General features: G+C 35.6%; 2 protein-coding genes across 2 annotated transcripts; one reads left to right on the plus strand and one right to left on the minus strand.

The window, feature by feature from the left end:
- The first annotated feature begins 3,755 nt into the window (after window positions 1-3,755).
- On the plus strand, window positions 3,756-15,680 carry LOC110114958. Its single transcript, XM_020848034.2, has 10 exons — window positions 3,756-3,931; window positions 7,100-7,188; window positions 7,351-8,271; window positions 8,383-8,503; window positions 8,572-8,754; window positions 10,760-11,632; window positions 11,736-14,433; window positions 14,551-14,741; window positions 14,813-14,872; window positions 15,021-15,680. Exons 1-10 carry the CDS (start codon window positions 3,859-3,861, stop codon window positions 15,401-15,403), a joined length of 5,592 nt encoding a protein of 1,863 aa, XP_020703693.1. The 5' UTR covers window positions 3,756-3,858; the 3' UTR covers window positions 15,404-15,680.
- A 988-nt stretch (window positions 15,681-16,668) lies between these two features.
- On the minus strand, window positions 16,669-19,811 carry LOC110114970 (acidic leucine-rich nuclear phosphoprotein 32-related protein 1). The gene is made up of 3 exons (XM_020848043.2): window positions 19,713-19,811; window positions 18,310-19,608; window positions 16,669-17,181 (listed from the first exon to the last, which is right to left on the minus strand). The coding sequence occupies exons 2-3, from the start codon at window positions 19,585-19,587 to the stop codon at window positions 16,945-16,947; spliced, it is 1,515 nt and encodes a 504-aa protein (XP_020703702.1). The 5' UTR covers window positions 19,588-19,608; window positions 19,713-19,811; the 3' UTR covers window positions 16,669-16,944.
- Between the last annotated feature and the right edge of the window lie 2,131 nt (window positions 19,812-21,942).

Consider the following 21,942-nt stretch of genomic DNA (forward strand, 5'->3'; position numbering starts at 1 on the left):
CAGTGATTACAAACATAATTTTTAAAAATTTATTTATTTTCAAGCAAATTAATTTTTGTATTGATTTATTTTGATATTTTTGAAATACTAAGTGATATAATTGAAATACTATACAAAATATTTTTCAATTAGGCCTTAGCCCAGACCTTAGAGGTCTAATTCAAGCCCGGCCCAGCTAATGCTGGTTCAACCTTAGAAGACTATCTGCCTTTTGTACCAACCTACAATGCTTTGATTCTCGTAGGACTCATTTACTTTATCATTTATTTTCATAAATGAATAAATTTGAACTATGTTTATTTTAATATGAATAAATAATGACTCACTTAATTCATTTATGCTTATAAACATAATTAAATATTATTGCTCAGTTTAATTTATTTTATTTGTAACTTTATATAAAAGTTCTTTGCAAGATGAATTGCATATTCATAACATACTTTTAATGTTTGATGAAATGCTAAGGAGTGTGTATACCCTAAATACGTCTATAATGTGGTGATCAAACAATTATGTTATAGTATGGACATAGATTGACTAATTGAAAAAAAAAATGTGTCAAGAAATTTTGATGCAAAATGTATTAAGACAAGCTTTAAAATCATTAAATTTGCACTGATATTAGTGCTCAAAATATCATATATAGCACTAGCTAAAGAGTATAACCTTAGTTCTGATTTCCTTAATTTAAAATGATCGCCTAATTATACAGGGAACAACATACATATCAATAAGGAATATACTCATCTCGTAATATAGAACTCTTAAGACTAAATAAGAGAGCATGTGGAATACCCTACAAATCAAAATGAAATATATTATCCACCTCTTGAAAATCTACTTGATGAAATATGCTTAGTATAAACACCGCACTGTGGCCTCTGAAAGGAATTGTTATCTATTTAAACTTTTCCCTTTGATACTATCCCTATGGAAGAAAGAAAAAATAGAACTCTTCAATTCAACATAGGGAGAAGCAATGATAAAAGTTGGTGAACAGATGAAATTTGTTGTAAATAATTATGATCTTACTTGTAGACTTATAATCATATGTTGGTGTGCCTCTTTTAAAGTTTTTTTAGGTACTCATTATCTGACATATTTTGATTGAATCATGGCTTAATGTCTTCCTAATCATTATTAATATGATATCAAATGCTTAATTAGTTTATAAAAGAGATTTTTCATTTTGATTATCCATATTAACAATGCTTGAAGCCTTGCCTTGCCTTGCCTACAGACTTGATTCAATTGCCTTTTGAGTAGGTGAGCTATTTTTAAGTCATAAGCACAACATGACAAACATTTACTATCTAAGAAAATCATAGAAGTGACACTTTTTTTTCCAACTTGACTGGCTAATAATAAGCCTACAAGTAAAGCTTATCAAGCTACAAATTTGAGCTCGATCGTGCGCTTAAGCTCAACCTGCGTCGGTTTGTAAGAATGTCTAGCCATTTGATTAATATAAAATTTATTTTAAATTAAGTCTATATAATACATTTAGATCTATCATAATTATCTGTATATTAAAAGTAAAAATTCTTTAAAAAAATAAAAAGTTTAATTCAAAAACTAAGAAATCGGACTTTTAATTCAAAACTAAGAAATCGGTCTCAAATTTGAGTTAAGCTCATGCTTTTCAAACGAATTCAAGCCTAAATTTTTTTTAACGAGTCGAGTTCGAGTTCAGTAAATAAGCTCGAGTTAGAGTTCAATAAGTATTAAACAAGCTCAACTCGATTAAGCAGATACTTAATGCATCTATTTCCATGCACTTTCCAAGTTTTGTTGAGCCTTACATTGAAAAAAAAATGACCTTTGTTAAATTTGATGTGTTACAATTTCTATTGGCTTAATTTCTTAATTTAAAGCGAATGAAATTAGTGCTTCATTTGGGAAAACTTTTTATTACTTTTTAAAGCATTTTTTTTGTAAAAAAAAATCTAGTTCAAAATTTTTTTTATTAAAAACTGTTTTAAAAAGCAGTAAGAAAGTTGTCTCAAAAGAAACATAAATGTAATTCTACTAAAGTCAAAATAAATAGCTATGGTTTGACTTTTTTGTCTATATATGTAAATTATTTGATTTTTTAGGATTTGGGGTTTAGGGAATAGAGTTTATATAAATAATAGTATAATTAATCATGCCAAAAATTTGTCTTCATCTCATAGTTTGTTATGAAGGAATTTTATATTAGGAATTCATTATATCATTCTTGAATGAAAATGATTTTATTGTTGTTAAAAGAAGGAAAAAGTAAGATATTTGATAAAGAAATACATAAATAGGATTTTAGAAATAAATTTATAAATAAAATTCAATTACTGTGTTTTTAGATATTTTTTAATCAATTTTATTTTGGCATATTTTTTAAGAACAAAATTAGTCAATTCAAAGTTTTACATTTTTAAAATAAAATAACGTTCTATAAAATTTCATGAATATTCAAAATATTTTGGCCATAAATTCGGCATGCAAAAATAAAAATTTAAGGAATAATCTTGATTGTGTGATAAAGAATCTTGTAATTATACAATGAATGAGTATTTAATTAAAATAAAAAATATTTAGGCAAGTATAAAAGGATACTTTAATTTAATGTTTAATGTTCAATAATAATACAAAAACTATATTCAAATTGTATTTTTAGCCAGGTGCTTTAAATGTAGTTTATTTCTTAGTCAAATTTTGTTCCCTCACCTGCAAATCAACATCACCATTATGGTCATTTATAAGGATAGATCAAGCTTTGTTCTTCGTTCAAGAGACACCTCAATAGAAGCTAATCACCGGAGCATGGCGGACCACCTTCGGCCACTTCCTCCAAGCAGTCACCCTTCTTGGTGGGGGTGACCTTAGAAGTTCCTCTCTCAGTAGGATAAGTCTTTGATCATCTTAGTCAAAAGTATTATATGCGAGACATGAAAAAATAAAAACTAATGGCACATCTAATCCCCAAGACACCTCTCATTATCATATAATTAAGGTAATTAGCTGAAAAATATAATTAGTAACTAGTAATTTGTTTTAAATATTCATACATCTTTTATATAGTTTTTACAGGGATTAACATACATGACACAAAAAAGTTTACCAATATATTATTTAACTATTTATCATATTTCACTAACTTACCCTAATCATGTGACCCTGCTTCCCTGGTACTCTATCTAAAATGATGAAAGTCACAACCACAAATATTATTTTCCTTTGTTCGCAACGTATTTATGTTGCCGGTAGCATTTGAGGAACACATGAGAGGCGCAATAGAGAAGGGTGGACAACATAAGGGAGGGCCACGACAAAGTTATAAAAGGAAGACGAAAATGTCACAAAGGATCTAATGAAAGAGAGACATATGTGCAATACTACTTATATCTTCTCTCCTCGGCAATGATGTGAGTTTTAAGAGCCTTCAAATCTACCGATGACATTGATCTTTTTCAGAGTGGAGAGGATGACGAGATAATCATAATAGTATAAATTAAGGAGTGTATAGTAATTTTTTTATGTTGTTTAAAAAATATATATAATATATAGTTAAATAAAAAAGGTAAATGCTAAATATATAAATAGATAGAAATTTATTGCTATGCATAAAAAAACGCTATTTTTTAATGCTGACTTAAAAAACATTAGTTAGTTCATTTAATATTTAATAAAAATATTTAAATGTAGGAGTTATTTGTAAAATTTATAATTTAGGGGAATGTAATTGAAAATCTCTTCCGAAGCATCCGATCCCATTCCGTCTTTATCCTGCCATATTTTCCTCTTTACTCTTTCCGTCGAACTGTTAATCTGGTTTAGGGTTTTCTTGCGTTTACCAGCTCTGCAACTTCTTCTCCTCCGACGATGTCCGGCCTTAGCAATGTTGATCACCGCCACCGCCTCTCCGTTGACACTCCTCCGCCGCCGATCCCCAAAGGTTTCTGCTTTCTTCGCCCTCCTTCTCAAAATTCCTCGTTTCTAACTTGAAAAACCATCAATGCAACGGAATCTGTGCTTCCGGTTCTTTTGATGTATAGCTTAGCTCCTGATTCCAGGTTATGATGGAAATCGGATGACTTTTTGCCGATCATTTCAGTTTCTAGGGTTTACCTTTATGTTATACGTTGCTTGAGTTGCTTGCCTTTATTGATCCGGAAGCTTTTCCCTCTTGATTTTATTGTTTACGCAATCTAATCTTCATTTTGGTTATTGGTCGTGCTTTTTTTTTTGGGCATGGGGTAATTTTCTAACCCTGGACTTATTCATGTTTTTATGTGAGTAAGGAAAGAATGTCTCAATTTGGAATATTCTTGATAGGATAGCATGCTTCATGATCTTTACTAATTGGATTAGATTATAAACTCTTTGGATGTTTTTTTTTTCATGATGCAGCAATCCACGAACAAATAATGACTACTCTTATGTTATTTGATGTTCCACGCACCTGCCCACATTTTTGAACTTGTAATTTCTTTAGCATGCTTGTCTTTTCATGGCTGGTATTGAAAATTTGTAGCTGTGAGATGCTTTTTGGTCTTTCTGGTGTTTTCAAGTTTTCAAGTCACTGTGCCATAAATTCTGAAAAGAAACTAAGATGATACGATTATTAGATGGAAATGTTTAAAGGCTGCCTGTAATTTTCCCTTAGTGAATAAGGATAACCTAAGAAAATTATTCTTTATTATGAAATGGGGAAAATATTATTCAAAATTTTAACATCTATTTATTAAATAATGGATATACAAATTATTTGAGGTTTTATGTGATTTGGCTTGATGGAAAAAAAAAAGATTCAATATTCTCTTTATAATAGCATGATCAATTATCATGGCTAGGAGCTCATTGGTTGCTTTGAGCTAAGGTTGAATTTTTGAAATTTTTTGTGAGTGTACAGATTGTGAGCTGAGTGGTTATGACTAGCTTATATTTCACGGCCATTGATGGTTCCTATGGAAATGCTATTCCCGACCCCTTGGTTACAATGATCTATTGGTTTTCACTAACCATGGGCTCTTATCCATTTTTATTTTTTCTTCATTTTTTAATGTTCCTGTCACATGACTTTCCAATTGCATGCTTGTCCTGCACTTTTTGTTGTGGTGTTTGCGACCTTGGAAGGTAGCATTGAGCTGAGATGCAATTTTTAATTAAGTGCATCAATATTTGAATTCTCAAACCAACATGAATGCAAATGTTTGAAAACCTAGATCGGTAGCTAGTAAGTCGTTACTAGCTTGTGTTGTGTGGCCATGTTTGGATCCTATGGTTATGCTAAGCTCAACCCCATGGTGAGTATGATATTGATTGGTTCGTACTGACCAAGAGTTTATCCCTTCTGTTTATTTGTTTTTTTTAAATGGCCATGTATAGTGAGCTTGCAAATAACATTTAAGGATCCTTACTGATTTTATTGCTGTGTTGCAATCTGCAAAGGAAACACTGAGCTGGGTTGCCACTGTACATCAATATTTGAATTCTCACACCTATGCATGAATGCAACTTTAAAAATATTAATGATGTTCTAGAAAATTTCAATGGTTAGTATTGCAGCTTAGGCTGTTTTTTATTGAGAATATCATCAAAATACTAGTATTTTTGTAAGTATTATTATTATCATTATTATTATTATTTCAAGCTATGATGGTGCATTTGTATAGCTCATAAATCTAATAGCAATTGTACGTCTGCTTAGGGGAATGACTTAAGTACCTCTAATCAGATAAATGGTAAAAGAGGGGCAGCACTAATTCTAGATTCCCTCTTCTCCCTTTTTTTTTTGCATCTGTCAAGTTGTAAGGACGTGCAGGCTGTTAAATCTTTCCTTAGCATTTTGTTTTATTGGCTGAAGTACCTTTAAGAGCACCGCACCTTTTTTTCTTCTCTTTTTAAAAAAAGAAGAAGATATTTTAGCAAAAAAAATACTTTATTTTTTTCAGGACCTTTTCATGACGATAATCATAATCACTAGCCTTTTCCTTGACAATTTGTTCTTCACTAAGCTTTGTGATTTATTTTTTTCCACTGATCTAAGGGTGGTGTTGATTCCCATTGTGTTGAATGTCGTTGATCAACCTTTAACCAAATCAGCTTTAGCTTTCACTTTTTTAGTGACTCTCACATTTAATTCTATCAGTTTGCCTTAGTTGCAGCATTGTCACTTGCCATATGCTCTATATTTGGGTTCAACTACAATAATGGCCCAATTTTATACTAGGTGCATGAGGTTTCTAGCCAATGATATCTAGTGAGGGATTGATATAACAGTATCTGACCCTTACAGCACTGAAAGTTTATCTCAATGATTGGATTTTGTGATCTCTAGGTCACAATGGAGGTAACTTAACTAGTTGTCATAGTTATGATAGAAAAAAGAAGGATTTGTTGTCAGAGTTATGGTAGAAACCAGATGGTTATCAATTTATAAAGACATATAAGTGGTTAAACTTCTCCTTTGCATTTGTAATTGGGTTCCTTCTTTTTTGTATAATTGAGCGAAAAATTCCATCTGTGTTTTTATGAATTACATCATTGTTTACCCCACAATTGGCGTTGATTAGCCCAATGTCAATTAACTATTGCGGTACTTTTTCTTGGGTGATCAGTCACCATTCCATTATCTAGTCTTATCTTGACAATTTGATTTTCACCTTGTGAATCCTATTAGCTATTGATGGCAACTAACTTTGGTGTAAATTATTTGAATTTTATTGCATGTTGATCATAATATTTTTATTTTCCACCACTTCCACTTTCGTGTTTGAGCAATTCACACCAATTCGTCCTCTTAGCTTCCGAATGGTGTTTTTCATCCTTCTTGACATTAACTGATTTTTCATATTTTATTTTTAGCTTTTCCCATTTTATATAAAAGCCATAACAAAAATATTCTATTTGATTAATTGATCTTTCCTTGTTTGTTGCAAATGCGTTCACTTTTCCATGATAACATAGCAAGATCAGGTGATATTCAACATTGATGCTAGTGAAAACTAAAAGATGTGCTTTTTTCTTGTAAGAAATTTATCTCGCTGTTGCGGCCCTTGAGTGTGTACTCTTTCCCTCACGGCTATGTATGTCTGATCAAGGCTTTTATTTGATTTTGCAGATATGCAAGGTTCTGATAGTTCTGTTCCGCTTTCTCCTCAATGGCTTCTGCCGAAGCTGGGAGATAATAAGCTTGGGCCAGCAGCTAGGGTAATTTAATTTAGCAGTACAGTTTCAGTCATTTTTTGGAGATGCATCATTACATGCACGTGTCATACTTTTTTTTTTCCTGTTCTCTTGCATGGTTAGGTTTTGTATTTTTGGCTAATGATGATGACACACTAAGTGATGATTCAGAAATTTCTGTTGCAGGAGCCTCATCCTCAAGTAAGCAAGCACAGTGATCCTGCGAAAAGTCCGGGAAATGTTGAAGACCTTAGTGTTACAGAAAAGAGAAAGGATGTTTACAGGCCATCCTTTTATGACACAGAAAAAGGACGTCGTGACCACTGGGGTGATGAAGAAAGGGAAGCAAATTATGTTAATCGTCGAGATCTTCGGAGGGAGGGAGAAGAGCTTGGTGATTCCCGCAAATTAGAACGGTGGCCAAACACTGCTTCTAGATACTCTGGGGAAGCACGTCGTTTTCCATCCGAGAGGCGGACTGATTCTGGGAGTAGGGAAAGTGCTTATGAGCCACGACGAGAGAGTAAATGGAATACATGCTGGGGTCCTGATGACAAGGACTCAGAAAATTGGCGCGAGAAGTGGTCTGGGAAGGATGGTGAGACATCTAATGATAAAGGTACTCATCATCCAACCATCCATGCGAAGGACATAAACAGCCAAGGCAAAGATACTGATAAGGAGGGAGAGCACTACCGTTTATGGAGATCTTCCCTTGCTGTAAATCGTGTTAAGGGTGAAAATAGTCCCTATCTTACATCAACTACTAATAAACCAGCCCCAATGTTTGGCTATGGTAGAGGGAAGGGGGACACTGGTGCTTCTGCTTTTTCTGTTGATCGTGGCAGGGTTGGGTTGAATGCTAATTATGTGAGTGGTGTATCTGGACGTCACTTTCCTTCAGGTACTGCCTCAGATAGGTCCAATGATAATCATAGAGATGCTCATATTCTAAGATATAGCCGGATGAAGTTGCTTGACATTTGCCGGACGACTGATCTTAAAGGCTATAGGATGTCATTTGAGTGGTTTCAAGAATTTCCCTCTTTGATGCTGGCAGACCCTCTAATGCCGCTGTCACTAATTGCTCCCTCTGCTGAAGAATTGGTAATTGATTGCTTAGTTATTATTAGAAGGGAACTCTGGTTATATGTGGTCATTTCTGTGATTAATCTAAAATGGAATTAAAGTTAGCATTTTGTAAATTTTCCTGTACAGTTCATTTTGGAGGCAATAGACAAGGGGGACATTTTGAGTAGTGGTGTTCCTCTGGCTTCAAAAGATGGCTCCAGTGGGAAGAATTCTGTAGATTCAGGATTACTAATACCGACTAAATCAGGTCCATTTTAATTATTGTTATTTCTTCTTCATATGGTAGTTGGGTTCTTAAACCCTTTTCTGAAGCAGGGATTGGAGAAGATGTAGCGCGTGATGTGAGTGATAAAAAAGATGAGAGAACTGGCTATAGGAACAAATATCAGTCTTTTTATGTTGAGGGTGCTTCATATGACAAATGCTCTCTGGGTTTTGATTCAGAGGTGCCCTTGGGTGAAAGCCTTTGTCAATCTCAAGAGGTCTTAAATACTGAAGGTACTTCCTCATATTTATGTAACTAAATTCTGTGTATAACATTTAGAATATTGTAAACACTCTTGTTGCCCATTCATGTGGGCCTTTTATTAATTTACCAGTTAAGAGTACTTAAATATGACATGCAATTTTCTAATTTCATTAAATTTGCTCTTATTTATGCATACCAATTTTTAAACAGTCCTCTCCAATCCACTCCTTGCACATTTATCCACAAACACACACTTGCGCACATTTAATGCCCTTCAGATGGGTTGATGAATTTATGGTGAGATTTAACTTTAAGAGGATAGCTAAATTTGATGATTTTGACTTAAGTGGATAGTACAAATTATAATGAAGTTACTTCAGGATTTTTTCCAAAATACAAGTGAAGCTGAAGTGTTTGTTCTAAACATTAGAGAGGACAAAGCATTAGCTTTGATGCTTGAAACCTAACTGCAATTAACCTTTAACGTGCTTATTTTTGCATTGTTTTTTTTTTTAATGCCAGCCTCTACCAAAATATTTTATGCTCGAGGTAATCTTGGCAAATGCCACTGTTACTGATCAACAAGATTAATACGCCTATTTCCTTTGGTTTTTTATATCTTCTATGTAAATTTGTATGGTTTTTTTTTTTTTTGAAAGAAATGCTAATAATGCATTAAAATCCGACGGGAAAAAAAACAATTACAAACTACTCAAGTAACACCTAAAGAATCACATTCCTCCTTCAAGCAAGACAAGAAAGGAGGAGGAATCAAACCAACAATAAGTTCTTCCCACAAAAACTTTCTAAAGCCAAATTAGCACAAATATCCGCTAATTTGTTATCACTTCTACTAGAAAAAGAGAACACAACTTGTTTGAAATCTAGCAAAAAAGCCAAATTATCTTCAATTTTTCTACTAACCTTCCAGCTTTTCACCGAATTTTGAAGCATTTTAATGATATTGTAGTTGTCTCCTTCAATGATAACTCCTTGAGCTTCAAACATCCAATCCTGGACCACATTCTTTAAATACAAAACAGCAAGTAATTACATCTGTGCAACGTCCCAATGCAAGAACCGAACTCCAAAAGCTATCAAGAATCTTCCTTTATCATCTCTAGCAACTCCCCCAATTCCAGCAATATTATTCTTCTTAAGAGCGGCATCCACATTTATCTTTATCCACCCGGGAGGAGGAGGATGCCAAGAAGAAAACAGCATGCGCTGGTTGGCCTCCCATTTATCCGGTTGGAAATTTATAAAATTACTCCTTATAGCAAAAGAAATAGCATTAGCAGCAATGGTATTATCAGATTCTTCATTGTCACCATGTACCAATGTGCATCTATTCTTCCAAACAAGACAGGCAGCTGTACAGTAGATGTTTGCAATGAGAGCATTCTTACCCACATACCTCTGAAGTCCTTCTAAGCATTCATGAAAATTGTCAAACACCGGAACTTGAAATCCCCAACTAAACCACCTTCCGAAATTTAGAACATCTTCCTGCTATATGGCTGTTATCCTCTTCCTCTTCACAGCCTCTCGGACAACCTGGAAAGTTGCTCAGCTTCCTCCTTACTAAGAAAGTATTAGATGGAATAGCATTATTACAAAGTCTCCACCAAAATAGTTCAAATTTCGGCTTTAACTTAAGTCTTTTCATCCAATTCCAATGAGCATTCTCTTTGCCATGTACCATTGCAGCTTCAAAAGACATGGCAGCAATAGATTTCCCTGAAAATTTACATTTTAACTCCATAAGATCCGAATTCCTACCATCTACAATAGGAATTTTGGAAATAAGATTCAGCAGCTGTACACCAAAGACAACTTGGAGTTGATCAATATTCCATTGGCCATTTGAGATGAATGAGCTTAGATTGAAATCAGATCTTTCCTGGATATTAATTTGTATGGTTTTACTGATTACAGTATACACTCACAGAAGTCTCTTTCAATTCTTATTCACATATTTGTCTCTAGTAGATATTGATGCTATTATCTCTATCCTGAATAACTTGTTTTAAGGATATTCTGTTGCAGCTTCTAAATTCGAAGTCCCAGATAACAAGGTATATGATTTAAGCAAGGGAGAAGCAAGCAAGGTGGAAAACACAATTCCGTGCGGATCTCAATCAGTTCGAGTGGGGTCTCTTTGGTCATCTAATGATCTGCTAGCTTTGACTAAAGATAGATCAGGATCACCTGGTATGGGCTGGTTGAATACACGGAAAGATATGGTGATTGAGCAGAGGAATAGACCTGCTGATTCCTCTTCTTATCTTAGAGGTGATCCACAGTGGCAGGATACTGTAAATCTTCAGTCAGATGTGAGGACCGAGTCTCGGATTAGAAGGCAACCATCTGAGACAAGCGAGCAAGAAGGGGAAGGTTTGGTGCGTGTTCATGGTCAGAATGATCCCTTCAATTTTAGGGATAAGTTAAGTGAGATAAAACCCCAACAATATCTGTCACCTGAGCACCTTAGTTTATTTTATAAAGATCCACAGGGTCAAATTCAAGGGCCTTTTTCTGGCACTAATCTAATTGAATGGTTTGACGCTGGATATTTTGGTATTGACTTACTAGTACGCCTTGCCAGTGCACCAGCAGATACTCCATTCTCATTGCTTGGTGATGTTATACCACAGTTGCGAACAAGAGTAAGGCCTCCACCTGGATTTGGCTCTGCAAGGCAGAATGACATTGTGGAAGTGCCAAATAGGGGAAATTTTGGTGGTACTGGTGGCATTCATGCAGGTATATCTGATTTGGGGCTAATGAGAAATGGCCAAGTACTCAGGACCGATTTGAAAGTTAAAGCAGAAAATCAATTTCTGGAATCTCTGATGTCTGGTAGAATCAGCAATCCACTTTCAGATAATTACTCGTTATCTGAAGGTTTGATTCCTTATGATTATCTGTAATTTCTATTTTAGCTTTTTCTATTTGTGATTTTTCTGGTTTTGTTAATTTTGCCCGCTCTATTCTGTATTTTGTGCAGGTATGCAAGGATATAATGGGCTTTCTGGTGGTAGGCCCTCGTTAGGAATAGAAAATGCAAACGATATGAAGTACTTGCTCCAGAAAATGCCATTGGAGCAACAGAGTCCCTTATTATCTCCATATCGATTGGTTGGAGAATCCCCAGCTATCTTACCAAAGCCCGATGCTATTGGAGAGTTTCAAATCCCTCCAAAAATTCCACCTAAAATTGGAGAAGTTCCTCACCATATCCCTCAGTCTCTCCAACACATGGACCTATTGTCTATTTTACAATCTGCAGCTGACAGAACTCCTCCACCTCCGATTAATTCTGCTTTACCTTTATGGCCAAACTTTCCTGAGGTTCAATCTCTGAAAAGCACTCATGGAAGCTTGGATATGATGAAAGACGCGTTGGAGTTACATTCTAACCAGCAGAACTCCCAAACTGGATTTGGAACTTTACCAAAGAGGTTGCAACCTCAATTTCAGCCTCCTTTAGCAAGTCAAACACCAGTTGGAAGCCATTCTTCTGGAGTAATACCACCAGAAAAGTTGTTTACTTCTGAATTTAGTCAAGATGCACAGATGGTTAATTTATTACGACAGCAGTATATGCTGTCCCAGCAGTTGCATTCTCAGGTTCCTCTTCCCTCCCATGTTAATCAAATGGAACTATTGTTACTCATGCAGAGGCAACAAGAGGAGCAACAGCAGAATCAGCTGCTTATGCAGCAGCAACAGCATTTTCTTTCTCAACCCCTACCTGGATTGCACTCATATAAGCATAATAATGATAGTCCTATTAGTGCTGAAGTTGTTAATGAAAATGCTTCTTTGCAAAGTACTATTCATCAAATGCATGATGTGATAGCTCAAAGTAATCGGCAGATGCAGATGGTTGATTCTAATGATAGTTGTGCATCAGGTCTTTCCAATCTAAATCTGCACGGTGCTCAGGAGGCGAATATTACTGATGGTATCGAGCATTCACAGCAGAATTTGCCAATTCAATTAATTAAGCTTGCACCCCATTCAAATGCAATGGATGCTCCTCCTTTGTTGGATGTGGTACCCGCTCAAACTTCTAATATTGATCAAACTGCTTCAATGCCCATTGTCAAATCTGCTGGGGAGGGTCATGCAAAGGAAGCTTTTGTTCCTCAGTTGAATTCCATTGGCGTGGGCACATCTGATTTATCACAAGAATTGCCTTTGACTATTGCTTCTGATGCTGTAAACAATTATGTCTTATCTGACGAAGGTGAAGGAATTCTGGACTCAAAGCTATCTGTTTCAGAGATGATTGATGATGTGAAAATTTCTGATGGCACCATTTCTGAGCAAGTTCGTGGGGAAGCACCTGAACTGAAAGGAGTGAGAGATGCAGAACAATCTGAGATTAAAAAAGTCTCAGAGAAGAAGCCAAGGAAGCACAAGACCTCCCAGTTAAGGGCAGCTGCAGAGGGCGGGAAGGGGTCAGTGAAAGCACCTGGTCAGAAGTCTATAGCTAATTATGATTTTGGGGGAGTAGAAAAAGGAGCCATCGAAGCAGCAGAACCTCGTTATAGAACAACAGTTGAAACAGGAGGTGAAAATTGTGCTCCATTTCTGTTGGAGTCAGTGGATTCTCATGGTAGTCTGTTGTCATCATGTGCCTTGGATAAGAAAACTAAAGTTGAGGAAAAAAAAGTAAACGAAGGTGAATTTGTGATGCCACTTTCACATAATCAGGCATGGAAGCCTGCTCCTGGACAGAAAAAGACGAAGCCACTTCCGGAGATTCAAGTGGAGGAACAGCGCAGGGCTCAAACACAATCATTGGTTGCTAATACTGTCCCTGAGATTATACCAGCAGATGTTTCTGCCGCTCCCTTGACTGCTGGTTCGATCAACTCAGGTCAGAAATATGCTGTAGATACTGTCCAATGTGATGGTCTCGTGCAATCTATCTCTGAGAATACTGAGAATCGCCAGAATCCTTGGAACTTGAGAAATATAAGCCAATTACCTGATGTTTTGGATAAAGAGATTTTACCTGAATTATTAGGTGGCAAAGATAAAACATATAGTGAGGAAAAAGGAACATCTTCACATACCCTACCACAAATTGGTGCTGAAATAGAAGCAGGCTTAGATAATGGTGATTTTATTGAGGCAAAGGGCACTAGGAGAAGTCGGAAAAGGGCAGCAAAGAATAAAAGCCTTGCAGCGAAGGCTTCTTTGCCAAGCAATTCAGCAGCTGTCTCTGTTTCTGCAAGTTCTGCTGAACAGACCAAAGCCACTCGTCAAACACAGCAAGATAACGATTTACTGCCTAGCCCACCAGCTGCCCCATCCTTTGGAGATTTTGTCTTCTGGAAAGGGGATCAAGAAAGTACCGTCCCATCTCCTGCATGGTCTACAGATTCAGTAAAGATACAGAAACCTGCATTTTTAAGGGACATTTTTAAGGAACAAGACGAGAAAAAAACAAAATCATCTCAACAGCAAACTCCAATACCAACTCAGACCAAGATCCAAAACAGTAAGGGGAGTGAAGGAAACAGTTCTTCCGTGCTGGTTCCTGGTTCTTCTCCATCTAAGAATTCGGTTTCTATCAATTCCAAGACTGCCGCTTCTACCCAAACGAGTTCCCTTGGTTTAGGACAGCACAAAACGGGAATGGAAGATGATTTCTTCTGGGGGCCCCTTGACCGAAGCAAAGAGGGAAACAGGTAGTGTAATCTCTCAGTTTTTCGATATTACAGCCAATACTCTCAAGTGATTGAAACTGGAATCAGTAGCTAATGTTGCCATTGATTCACCAATACTCTCTTTACTCCATTGATCAGGTCGGATTTTCCATCACTTGCCAACCCAAGCAGTCAGAAAGTGAAAGCAACTCCTGTTAAAGGTGCTTATGGTGAAGGATCAAGTAAGAAGGTATCGAGCAGCAAACCTGTAGAGAATTCTATTACTTCCTCACCTTCTATTAGCCGATCTCTTTCTAAAGGGAAGAAAGATACTGAATCGATAAATTCAGGTAAGTTCTGCTTCTGCATCAGTCATCTTCTTCCTTATGACGTATCAATTCATAATTTTAACTTGTTGCAGAGGCCATAGACTTCCGAAACTGGTGCGAAGAGGAGTGGTTCAGACTAACGGGCACAAATGGTATTAATTTCAATGATTTTTATTACTTGCCAATTTTATATCATAATTTCTTTCACATTTTTTTGATACATCAATAAGTATTACAATTATGTAACAGTAAAAGCTTCCTCCAATTCTACCTAAAGCTAAAATTACTGTGTTTGTTTAGATACAAGCTTCCTTCAGTTCTGCTTAAAGCAATCAACTGCAGAGGCGGCAGTTCTTCTGAGAGAAAACCTTACGTCGCTTGACCATGATCATGAGTTCATCGATAAGTTCATAAACTACAAGGAATTTCTTTCATCCGAAATCATCGAAATGGCCTTCCAAAGTCGAAAAAGCTCGAAGGCGACGGACGAGAAGCAATCGCAGGCGAGCCATAGCACCAGAATCCCGAGGAATTTAGATGCTGAGATAGATGATGGGGTAGAAGGATCAAGCAAAGGGAAGAAGAAGGGCAAGAAGGGGAAGAAGGTGAGTCCAACCTTGCTGGGCTTCAATGTCGTTAGCAACAGAATTATGATGGGTGAAATACAAACGATTGAAGATTAGGTGATTTAGTGCAGAGGCAAAAGTACATAATCTTTTTGGTTCTCAATCTGTAAATTCCGTTGATTTAATTTATTGCTTTCCTTTTTCTAGATTTTTGTTCCTCTTGACCCAGTTTTGTAGCTTTTTTTTTCTTTTTTCTTATGAGGGAAATCTGGAGTTGTGGTGGCTCGTCTTATGAAAAAATTAGGGATTTTTGTAATGTGAAAGTAATTGTGTATATTCGTTTTATCACATTTTTAAATGAGATGGAGATCAGTCTCAAGTACTTTTGGTTTGATCTTTCCCCTCTAATGTTTTTTCTTCTTGAAACAAAGATTAATTTTGATAACCTGGTTGACTACCTAAAGAAGGTTTTAGGTTTCATTCGGGAGTTGGGATGATTTCTTACTGGTTTTAAAATAATTTTTTAGCACAAATTTTAATTTGTATTAGAAAATTATTTTTAAAAGCAATAAAAAAAATATTTCAAAGGAAATTTTAGGTTTGGATAGTTTTTTTACTACTTATAAATTTTTTTAGTATAAAAATTAAATTTTTGATATTAAAAAATTATTTTAAGAAATAGTAACAAAGCCTCTCAAAGGAAACCTTAATCTGCTAAATAAATTAAACGACCTTAAGAGATATGAAGAATTAATTAAAATTACATTTCACTAATCTTTAGAATAAATATTGTAATTTTAAGATTTATTTTGATAATAAATTTTTTTTTGTACTTTTTGATCAAATTAAAGTTTAGTTATTAATCTCATAATATATGGGAATTTAATGTCACCTCTCTGCAAGAGATCTTAGCCCTTCTAGTCTTAAAAATTAATCAAAGGGTATAATAAATAATAAGCAGCATATATTGACTTGATACTTCAATGTTTCAGTTTAGGGTTTAAGGTAGTAGTTTTTGAATTTGAGACTTATTTACATAAAATCTTACAAAATAATTAGCTTTGTTACACACGAAAATATTTGCGCCGGTAGAGAAATTGAGAGTTTAATATTCAAGCTTTATACAATTGCAAAATACTGTGTATTAGAACACCCTCCTAACAAAAAATATTTAGAAACTGACCTAATTTTATTGATTGGCCCATGGAGTTCCAGACTTTCAATTGCAAGACACAAGACCACAAGTTGCAGTAACTCATGGGCTACCTCCCCGTAAAAGAGGCCTTGAAGGCCCAATCCTTAGCTTTGGCCCAACTCAACATTGGGTAGCGGCCCATTTTACTGCCCCCATCAAGTTATTGGCAAATATACAAGTGGGAAGCTGGTACAAATATAACTGACATTTGAAAAAAAAGGAAAGTAACGGTCAAGTCGACAGTAGGGAATATACTTATTAACACAAAGCACCAAACTAACTTTTGATTTTTTTTGTTTTTGGAGGGAATAAACGGCTACTACACTCTCCTGCCTTCCCTCCAAAACTTTCCATTTGAACTTGCCATGTTCACTTAAATTACATCAAGCTAAACTACAAGATCAAGAAAGAACCAAAGAGTAACCCACCCCCCTTTTTACATGGCTTGCTGCTGAGAGAATCATCAATGGCGCTTCGACAATCTCAGCTCCTCCAAGTTGTCGCCGTCATCTAGGTCGCCTTCGTCGTCTCTTCTCCGCTTGTTGGAGTTGTACAAAGCTGGTTGCATAATGTTGTCTTGTTGGCTGTCGTCTACGGGATCGAGATACTCTTCTTCACTGTCAACATTGAAATCAGATTGACTGGACGGTCCAATTGGTCGTGCAATTGGTTGAACAAGATAATCGCCACCAAGATCATCCTAAGACAAGTTTAAATATAGTAAGATAAAATTAAAAGTTCTTCAAATACAAAAATTGCATAAATAATTTATGAAAAACTACATCAGATGTAAAGATAATTACCTTTTAAGTTATGCGCAAACAAGTAGGAGTGAATAATGATCAACATATGCCAAAATAAAAAATAAAAAAACATAACCAAAAGAAAAATATATTAAGATCAACTGTAATTTTGTTTTAGTTCATAAGATGCAGCACAATAAACCATACGTAATAATCAGCATGCTACAATATTTGTAGATACAATCAAAGAGAGAGAATGGAAATCAACGCAAAGGTATGCAAAGAGTGCATTATTTGTTAAGAGGCAGCAAAATTAAGGAAAAAAATCATTTTAATGAACTAGGGATTAGAATAAGCATAACTAAATGTTGAATTTTATAGCTGAGATTCATAAAAAAGTGTAGGATTGTAAGTTTTTGAGGCTCAAACAGGTTTCATAGATAAATAATTTTTAGATCGCCGCAAATATTAACTTAGCCCCTTCTAGAGAATTAATCATCCCATAACTTCTCACTGAAATAATTCTTTTAAAATTTTTCAGAAAAAAGATAACAAGAATTACATGCCAATGTAGCAAAAGAACCAAACCAGATTGCCACCAGTCTTCATAATTCTACATGTTTGAAATTACACTTGATGCAATATGCAAACATAACAAACAATCACACAAAGATTCAGGGGAATCAGGGGGATGAAAAAAAAAAGCACACTAAAACTAAAATCAAAATAAAAAACCGAAATAAATGGTAACAGTCCAATTAACCATTATATATAATTATAAATCTAAAATCTAAATTTGTATTAACTAATGGCTTTACAATTAATTCAAGTGGAACTATAACCTCATTAATTCAATTCTATCTCATTAGAATTGTTAACAAAATAACAGCATAACTCAGTAGTAATGGCAAGGTAGTAAGATTAACATTTTCTAAGGGTTAAAATCAAGATAATAAGATATAAAATATGGAGCATCCTATACAAAGGGAACTACTAGCGACAATATAGCTTAAACTACTATAATACCTTCAAATATTAAAGAAAAAGTAAATGAAAGTAATAAAAGATGAAATTTGAGAAATTACCTCATCTTCACCATCATCAAAATCCTCCCCAATATCCCTATCATCCACTACCAGCTCATCCTCCCAACCAATCTCGCCGTTCTCATCATGCAAGTCAATTTCTTCATTTTCATCTTCCTCTCCATGTTCATGCCCATCAATCTCTTCTTCAAACCTAGCTAAGCTACCTGGTTCTGTATCTTCCTCATCCTCCACGCCTACCTCATATTCATCCACATCTACCCCATCATCATCTTCTAAATCTTCTTCATCATCATCATCCTCTTCTTCTATGTCCACTTCATTGTCCTCCACGTCATCAACACCATCTTCATCATCCTCATCACTACCAAGAACTTTGTGCACTAGATCAGTATCATCCCCTTCCTCATCTATCTCTTCCCCAAGATCATCATCATCATCCTCAACCTCCACATCTTCATCTGCATCATTTTCATTTCCATCCACGGAAACCACACCCACGGCAGCCACCCGGAATCCATTAGATAAATGACGACCAGGTCCAAGAGAAAACCCATTTACTGATCCCCTCCCAGAAGTCTCCATCTCCTCCTCATCAGCATCACTCTCTTCATCTTCATCGGCATCAACAATCACATCATCTACATCAGAAAAGTCTCCACAGCCATTGACAAGCTTCCCAGCCCGATCATCGCCATCAACCTCACCACTACCTGGATCAAAATCATCATAATCATAGTCCTCCTCCTCCGCCTCCTCCTCCTCATCCTCCTCCTCCTCCTCATCATCATCATCATCGTCAGTCTCTGGCCGCTCGTCCTCATTCGCGTCAAGGTTATCCAGGTACTTCAAAGTTCCGATCATCGAGAACACCTTGGATCGGTAATCATTAACCCTCGTGACAGGGCATTCGTAGAGATCGAGGGAAACAAGGTGGAGCTTCGCAAGCGGGGCCAGGTCCTCGATGTACTGGATCCGGTTGTTTGAGAGATCGAGATCGCGAAGCGAATGCAGCCCTGCTTGTACCAAGTTCTCGAGCCCACCGGCGATCCGGTTATCCGATAGGCTAAGCCTCTGTAGTTTGCGCAGCCGTGGAAACTTCTCAAGGGAGAGCACGCCGACATTAGCAATCGAGAGATGCTCCAAACTTGGAAACCTTTCAAGAATTCCGGCGGGCGGTAGGCATCCATGAAGAGATTTCACGGCACCATCCAAATTCAGAACCCGAATATCCGATGATCGAGTCGCCTGCCCATCGACCGCAGCCTCCACAACCCTTTCCCATGCGTCATCCATCCACGAATTAGCCTTACTCATCACTGCACTAAATCTCGCGCCCTGCAATCAGGTAACGGTGACTTGCTTAAAACCAATAAATTATTGCCGGTATAGAAATCCTAAATCTAGAGCACAGAAATCAAATCGAAGACGTGGACAATTACCAGAAGCGATTGAGGAAGAATGCTATGACGTCCGACTCCTCTCCAGCTCTCTCTCTCTCTCTCTCTCTCTCTCTCTCTCTACTCTTTCTATCTCGTCCTTCTTCGTTCAATCGTTCCGCTTAGAAAGAGAAAGCTCCCGATTGCTCACGTTCCTGCTCCCTCTATTGGGCATTCGGTTTGCGAGGAGACCACCGGTTCGAACCGAGTTTTCAGGCCCTCGAACCGGATGTACTGCGGACCGATGGAATCTTTTTGACGGCTTAATTCTGGGGTGGCGCAGGCAATTTATAGTCGTCAGATAAGATCCGCGGATTGGTGAGGTGGACGAACAGGATTTATTTATAGTGATTGTGTTTCTTCGAAGAGAAAAATCCTTAGATGGAAAGCATGCAGCGTCGTGGTTTATTTCTCTGTCCAACTACGCCTTGCACCGTGAATCATGGATAACTGTTTCCGTGATCGAAGGGCTTTAGTTGATCTTCACCGTTCATCCGCTTGGAAAAACCCTAAAAACAAAAGAGTCCCGTTCTGATTTGGAGATTTGATGACTATCACAGATTTTAATTTCTCTCCGATGATTGAGGTTTTTTTTTTATAATTGCTAGAATTTTTTTTATAAATGCTAGAAATATATGTACTTATATATGTTGCTTAAACATAAAAAATTTACATATATGCACATAACATTTTGGGAGCATGAATAATTAGTTGTTAATGTGACGTTTGATTCCTTTAAAAAAGAATACAGTACATTTAGTTTGAAGCAAATGGTTTAAGATTACATTAAGGGATTGTTTTGTTGCCGAAAAAAAAATGCAATGCAAAATAAATGTAATGTAAAATAAATGTAATGCATTCCGAATACTTTGAGCCTGTTTGGTTGTCTGCAAAATAAACGCATGAGAATTGTTTTCCTTGTTTGGTTAGGTATATCTTTAGTAAAGTAAAATCATTTTTTTTAATAATTTATTTTGGCATTAAAACAAGTGTATTTATAATAATTACTTAATTAGTATTATTTGGTGCTATAAAATAAAATCAGTGTATTCATTTATTGTACGATATTATTATAATTTTTTTTATAAGATATCAAATTCTGCTATGTATTAATTTAGCAATGTGCTGCAATAGACGAAAATATACTTGTGATAGAAAGAAATTTTAATTTTAAATTCTTTTAAAATTTAAAATTTTAATTTTTCAAGTAATATTTTTACAAAAAATGCATAAAACTAAATTTTCAAACCGATTTCTTTGTTTAATTTAGCGATAAAAATAATTGTTTTTTATTAGCAATCAATAAATAACATGATTCTCAATCATAACATGTAAACAACATTAATGAAAATGTACAATTAAAAAATAAAAGATAAAAATATACTCATTGTTCGTAGTTATAATTACAACAAAATAACATGAACAGTTTATAGTTATAACAACTTTAATAGATATGCCAATCTTCAACAACTTAAATCAGTTTCCTAACTCTTTACGCATCCATCTTGCATTCGAATCTGTAGGTTTTTAAAGGAAAGATGGTACAAGTGTGAGATTTTTTGATAAATTATCATATATCGTATCAACCACTTCTTCTAAAAAGCCAAGAATATTTGTTAACTTAAACATCAGTTTAGTATACATATTCCGAATTTGATTTGGAGATGTTTAAGCTTTTGATAGCGTTAGCAACTTCATTCACACTATCAGCCATTAAACAAATACACTCACGGATATTTTTATCGATAGCTGATGCCTTATACTTCCTTTTTACGCCACCTCCATTACAAGATGAAGGCAGGGGTTTTTTTGTTATTCTAGTATAATCTTCTATAACTTGCATATTATACCACTCCGTAGGCATTGATCCATCTCCACCAACATCCGTAAATTGTGAGGGTTCGTCATCACTTAAATGTATTTGTCGAGTTCCAAGTGGAGTTTGAGAATTTTCATATTTCTCCTACTCTCTAGTTGCATGTCCAAGACCACATACTATTTACAACTCTACATAATTTGCAATTGTAATATTTAAATAAACAGAATCCTTAGGAAAAGATTGTAAGGAATAACAAATAAGTTGTTAGCCCAAACATATCAATTTAATTGATGTGCTTAAAGTAATACCTGAATATGTGATGCATACTCTTCTTGACCCATCACTATCATTTTCTTTGTTTCATCCCAAGCTACACCTGATTTTCATTTTAACTCCTGAATGTGACTCCACACA

The sequence above is a fragment of the Dendrobium catenatum genome, unplaced genomic scaffold, assembly GCF_001605985.2.
Source record: "Dendrobium catenatum unplaced genomic scaffold, ASM160598v2 fragScaff_scaffold_211, whole genome shotgun sequence".
NCBI lineage: Eukaryota > Viridiplantae > Streptophyta > Magnoliopsida > Asparagales > Orchidaceae > Dendrobium > Dendrobium catenatum.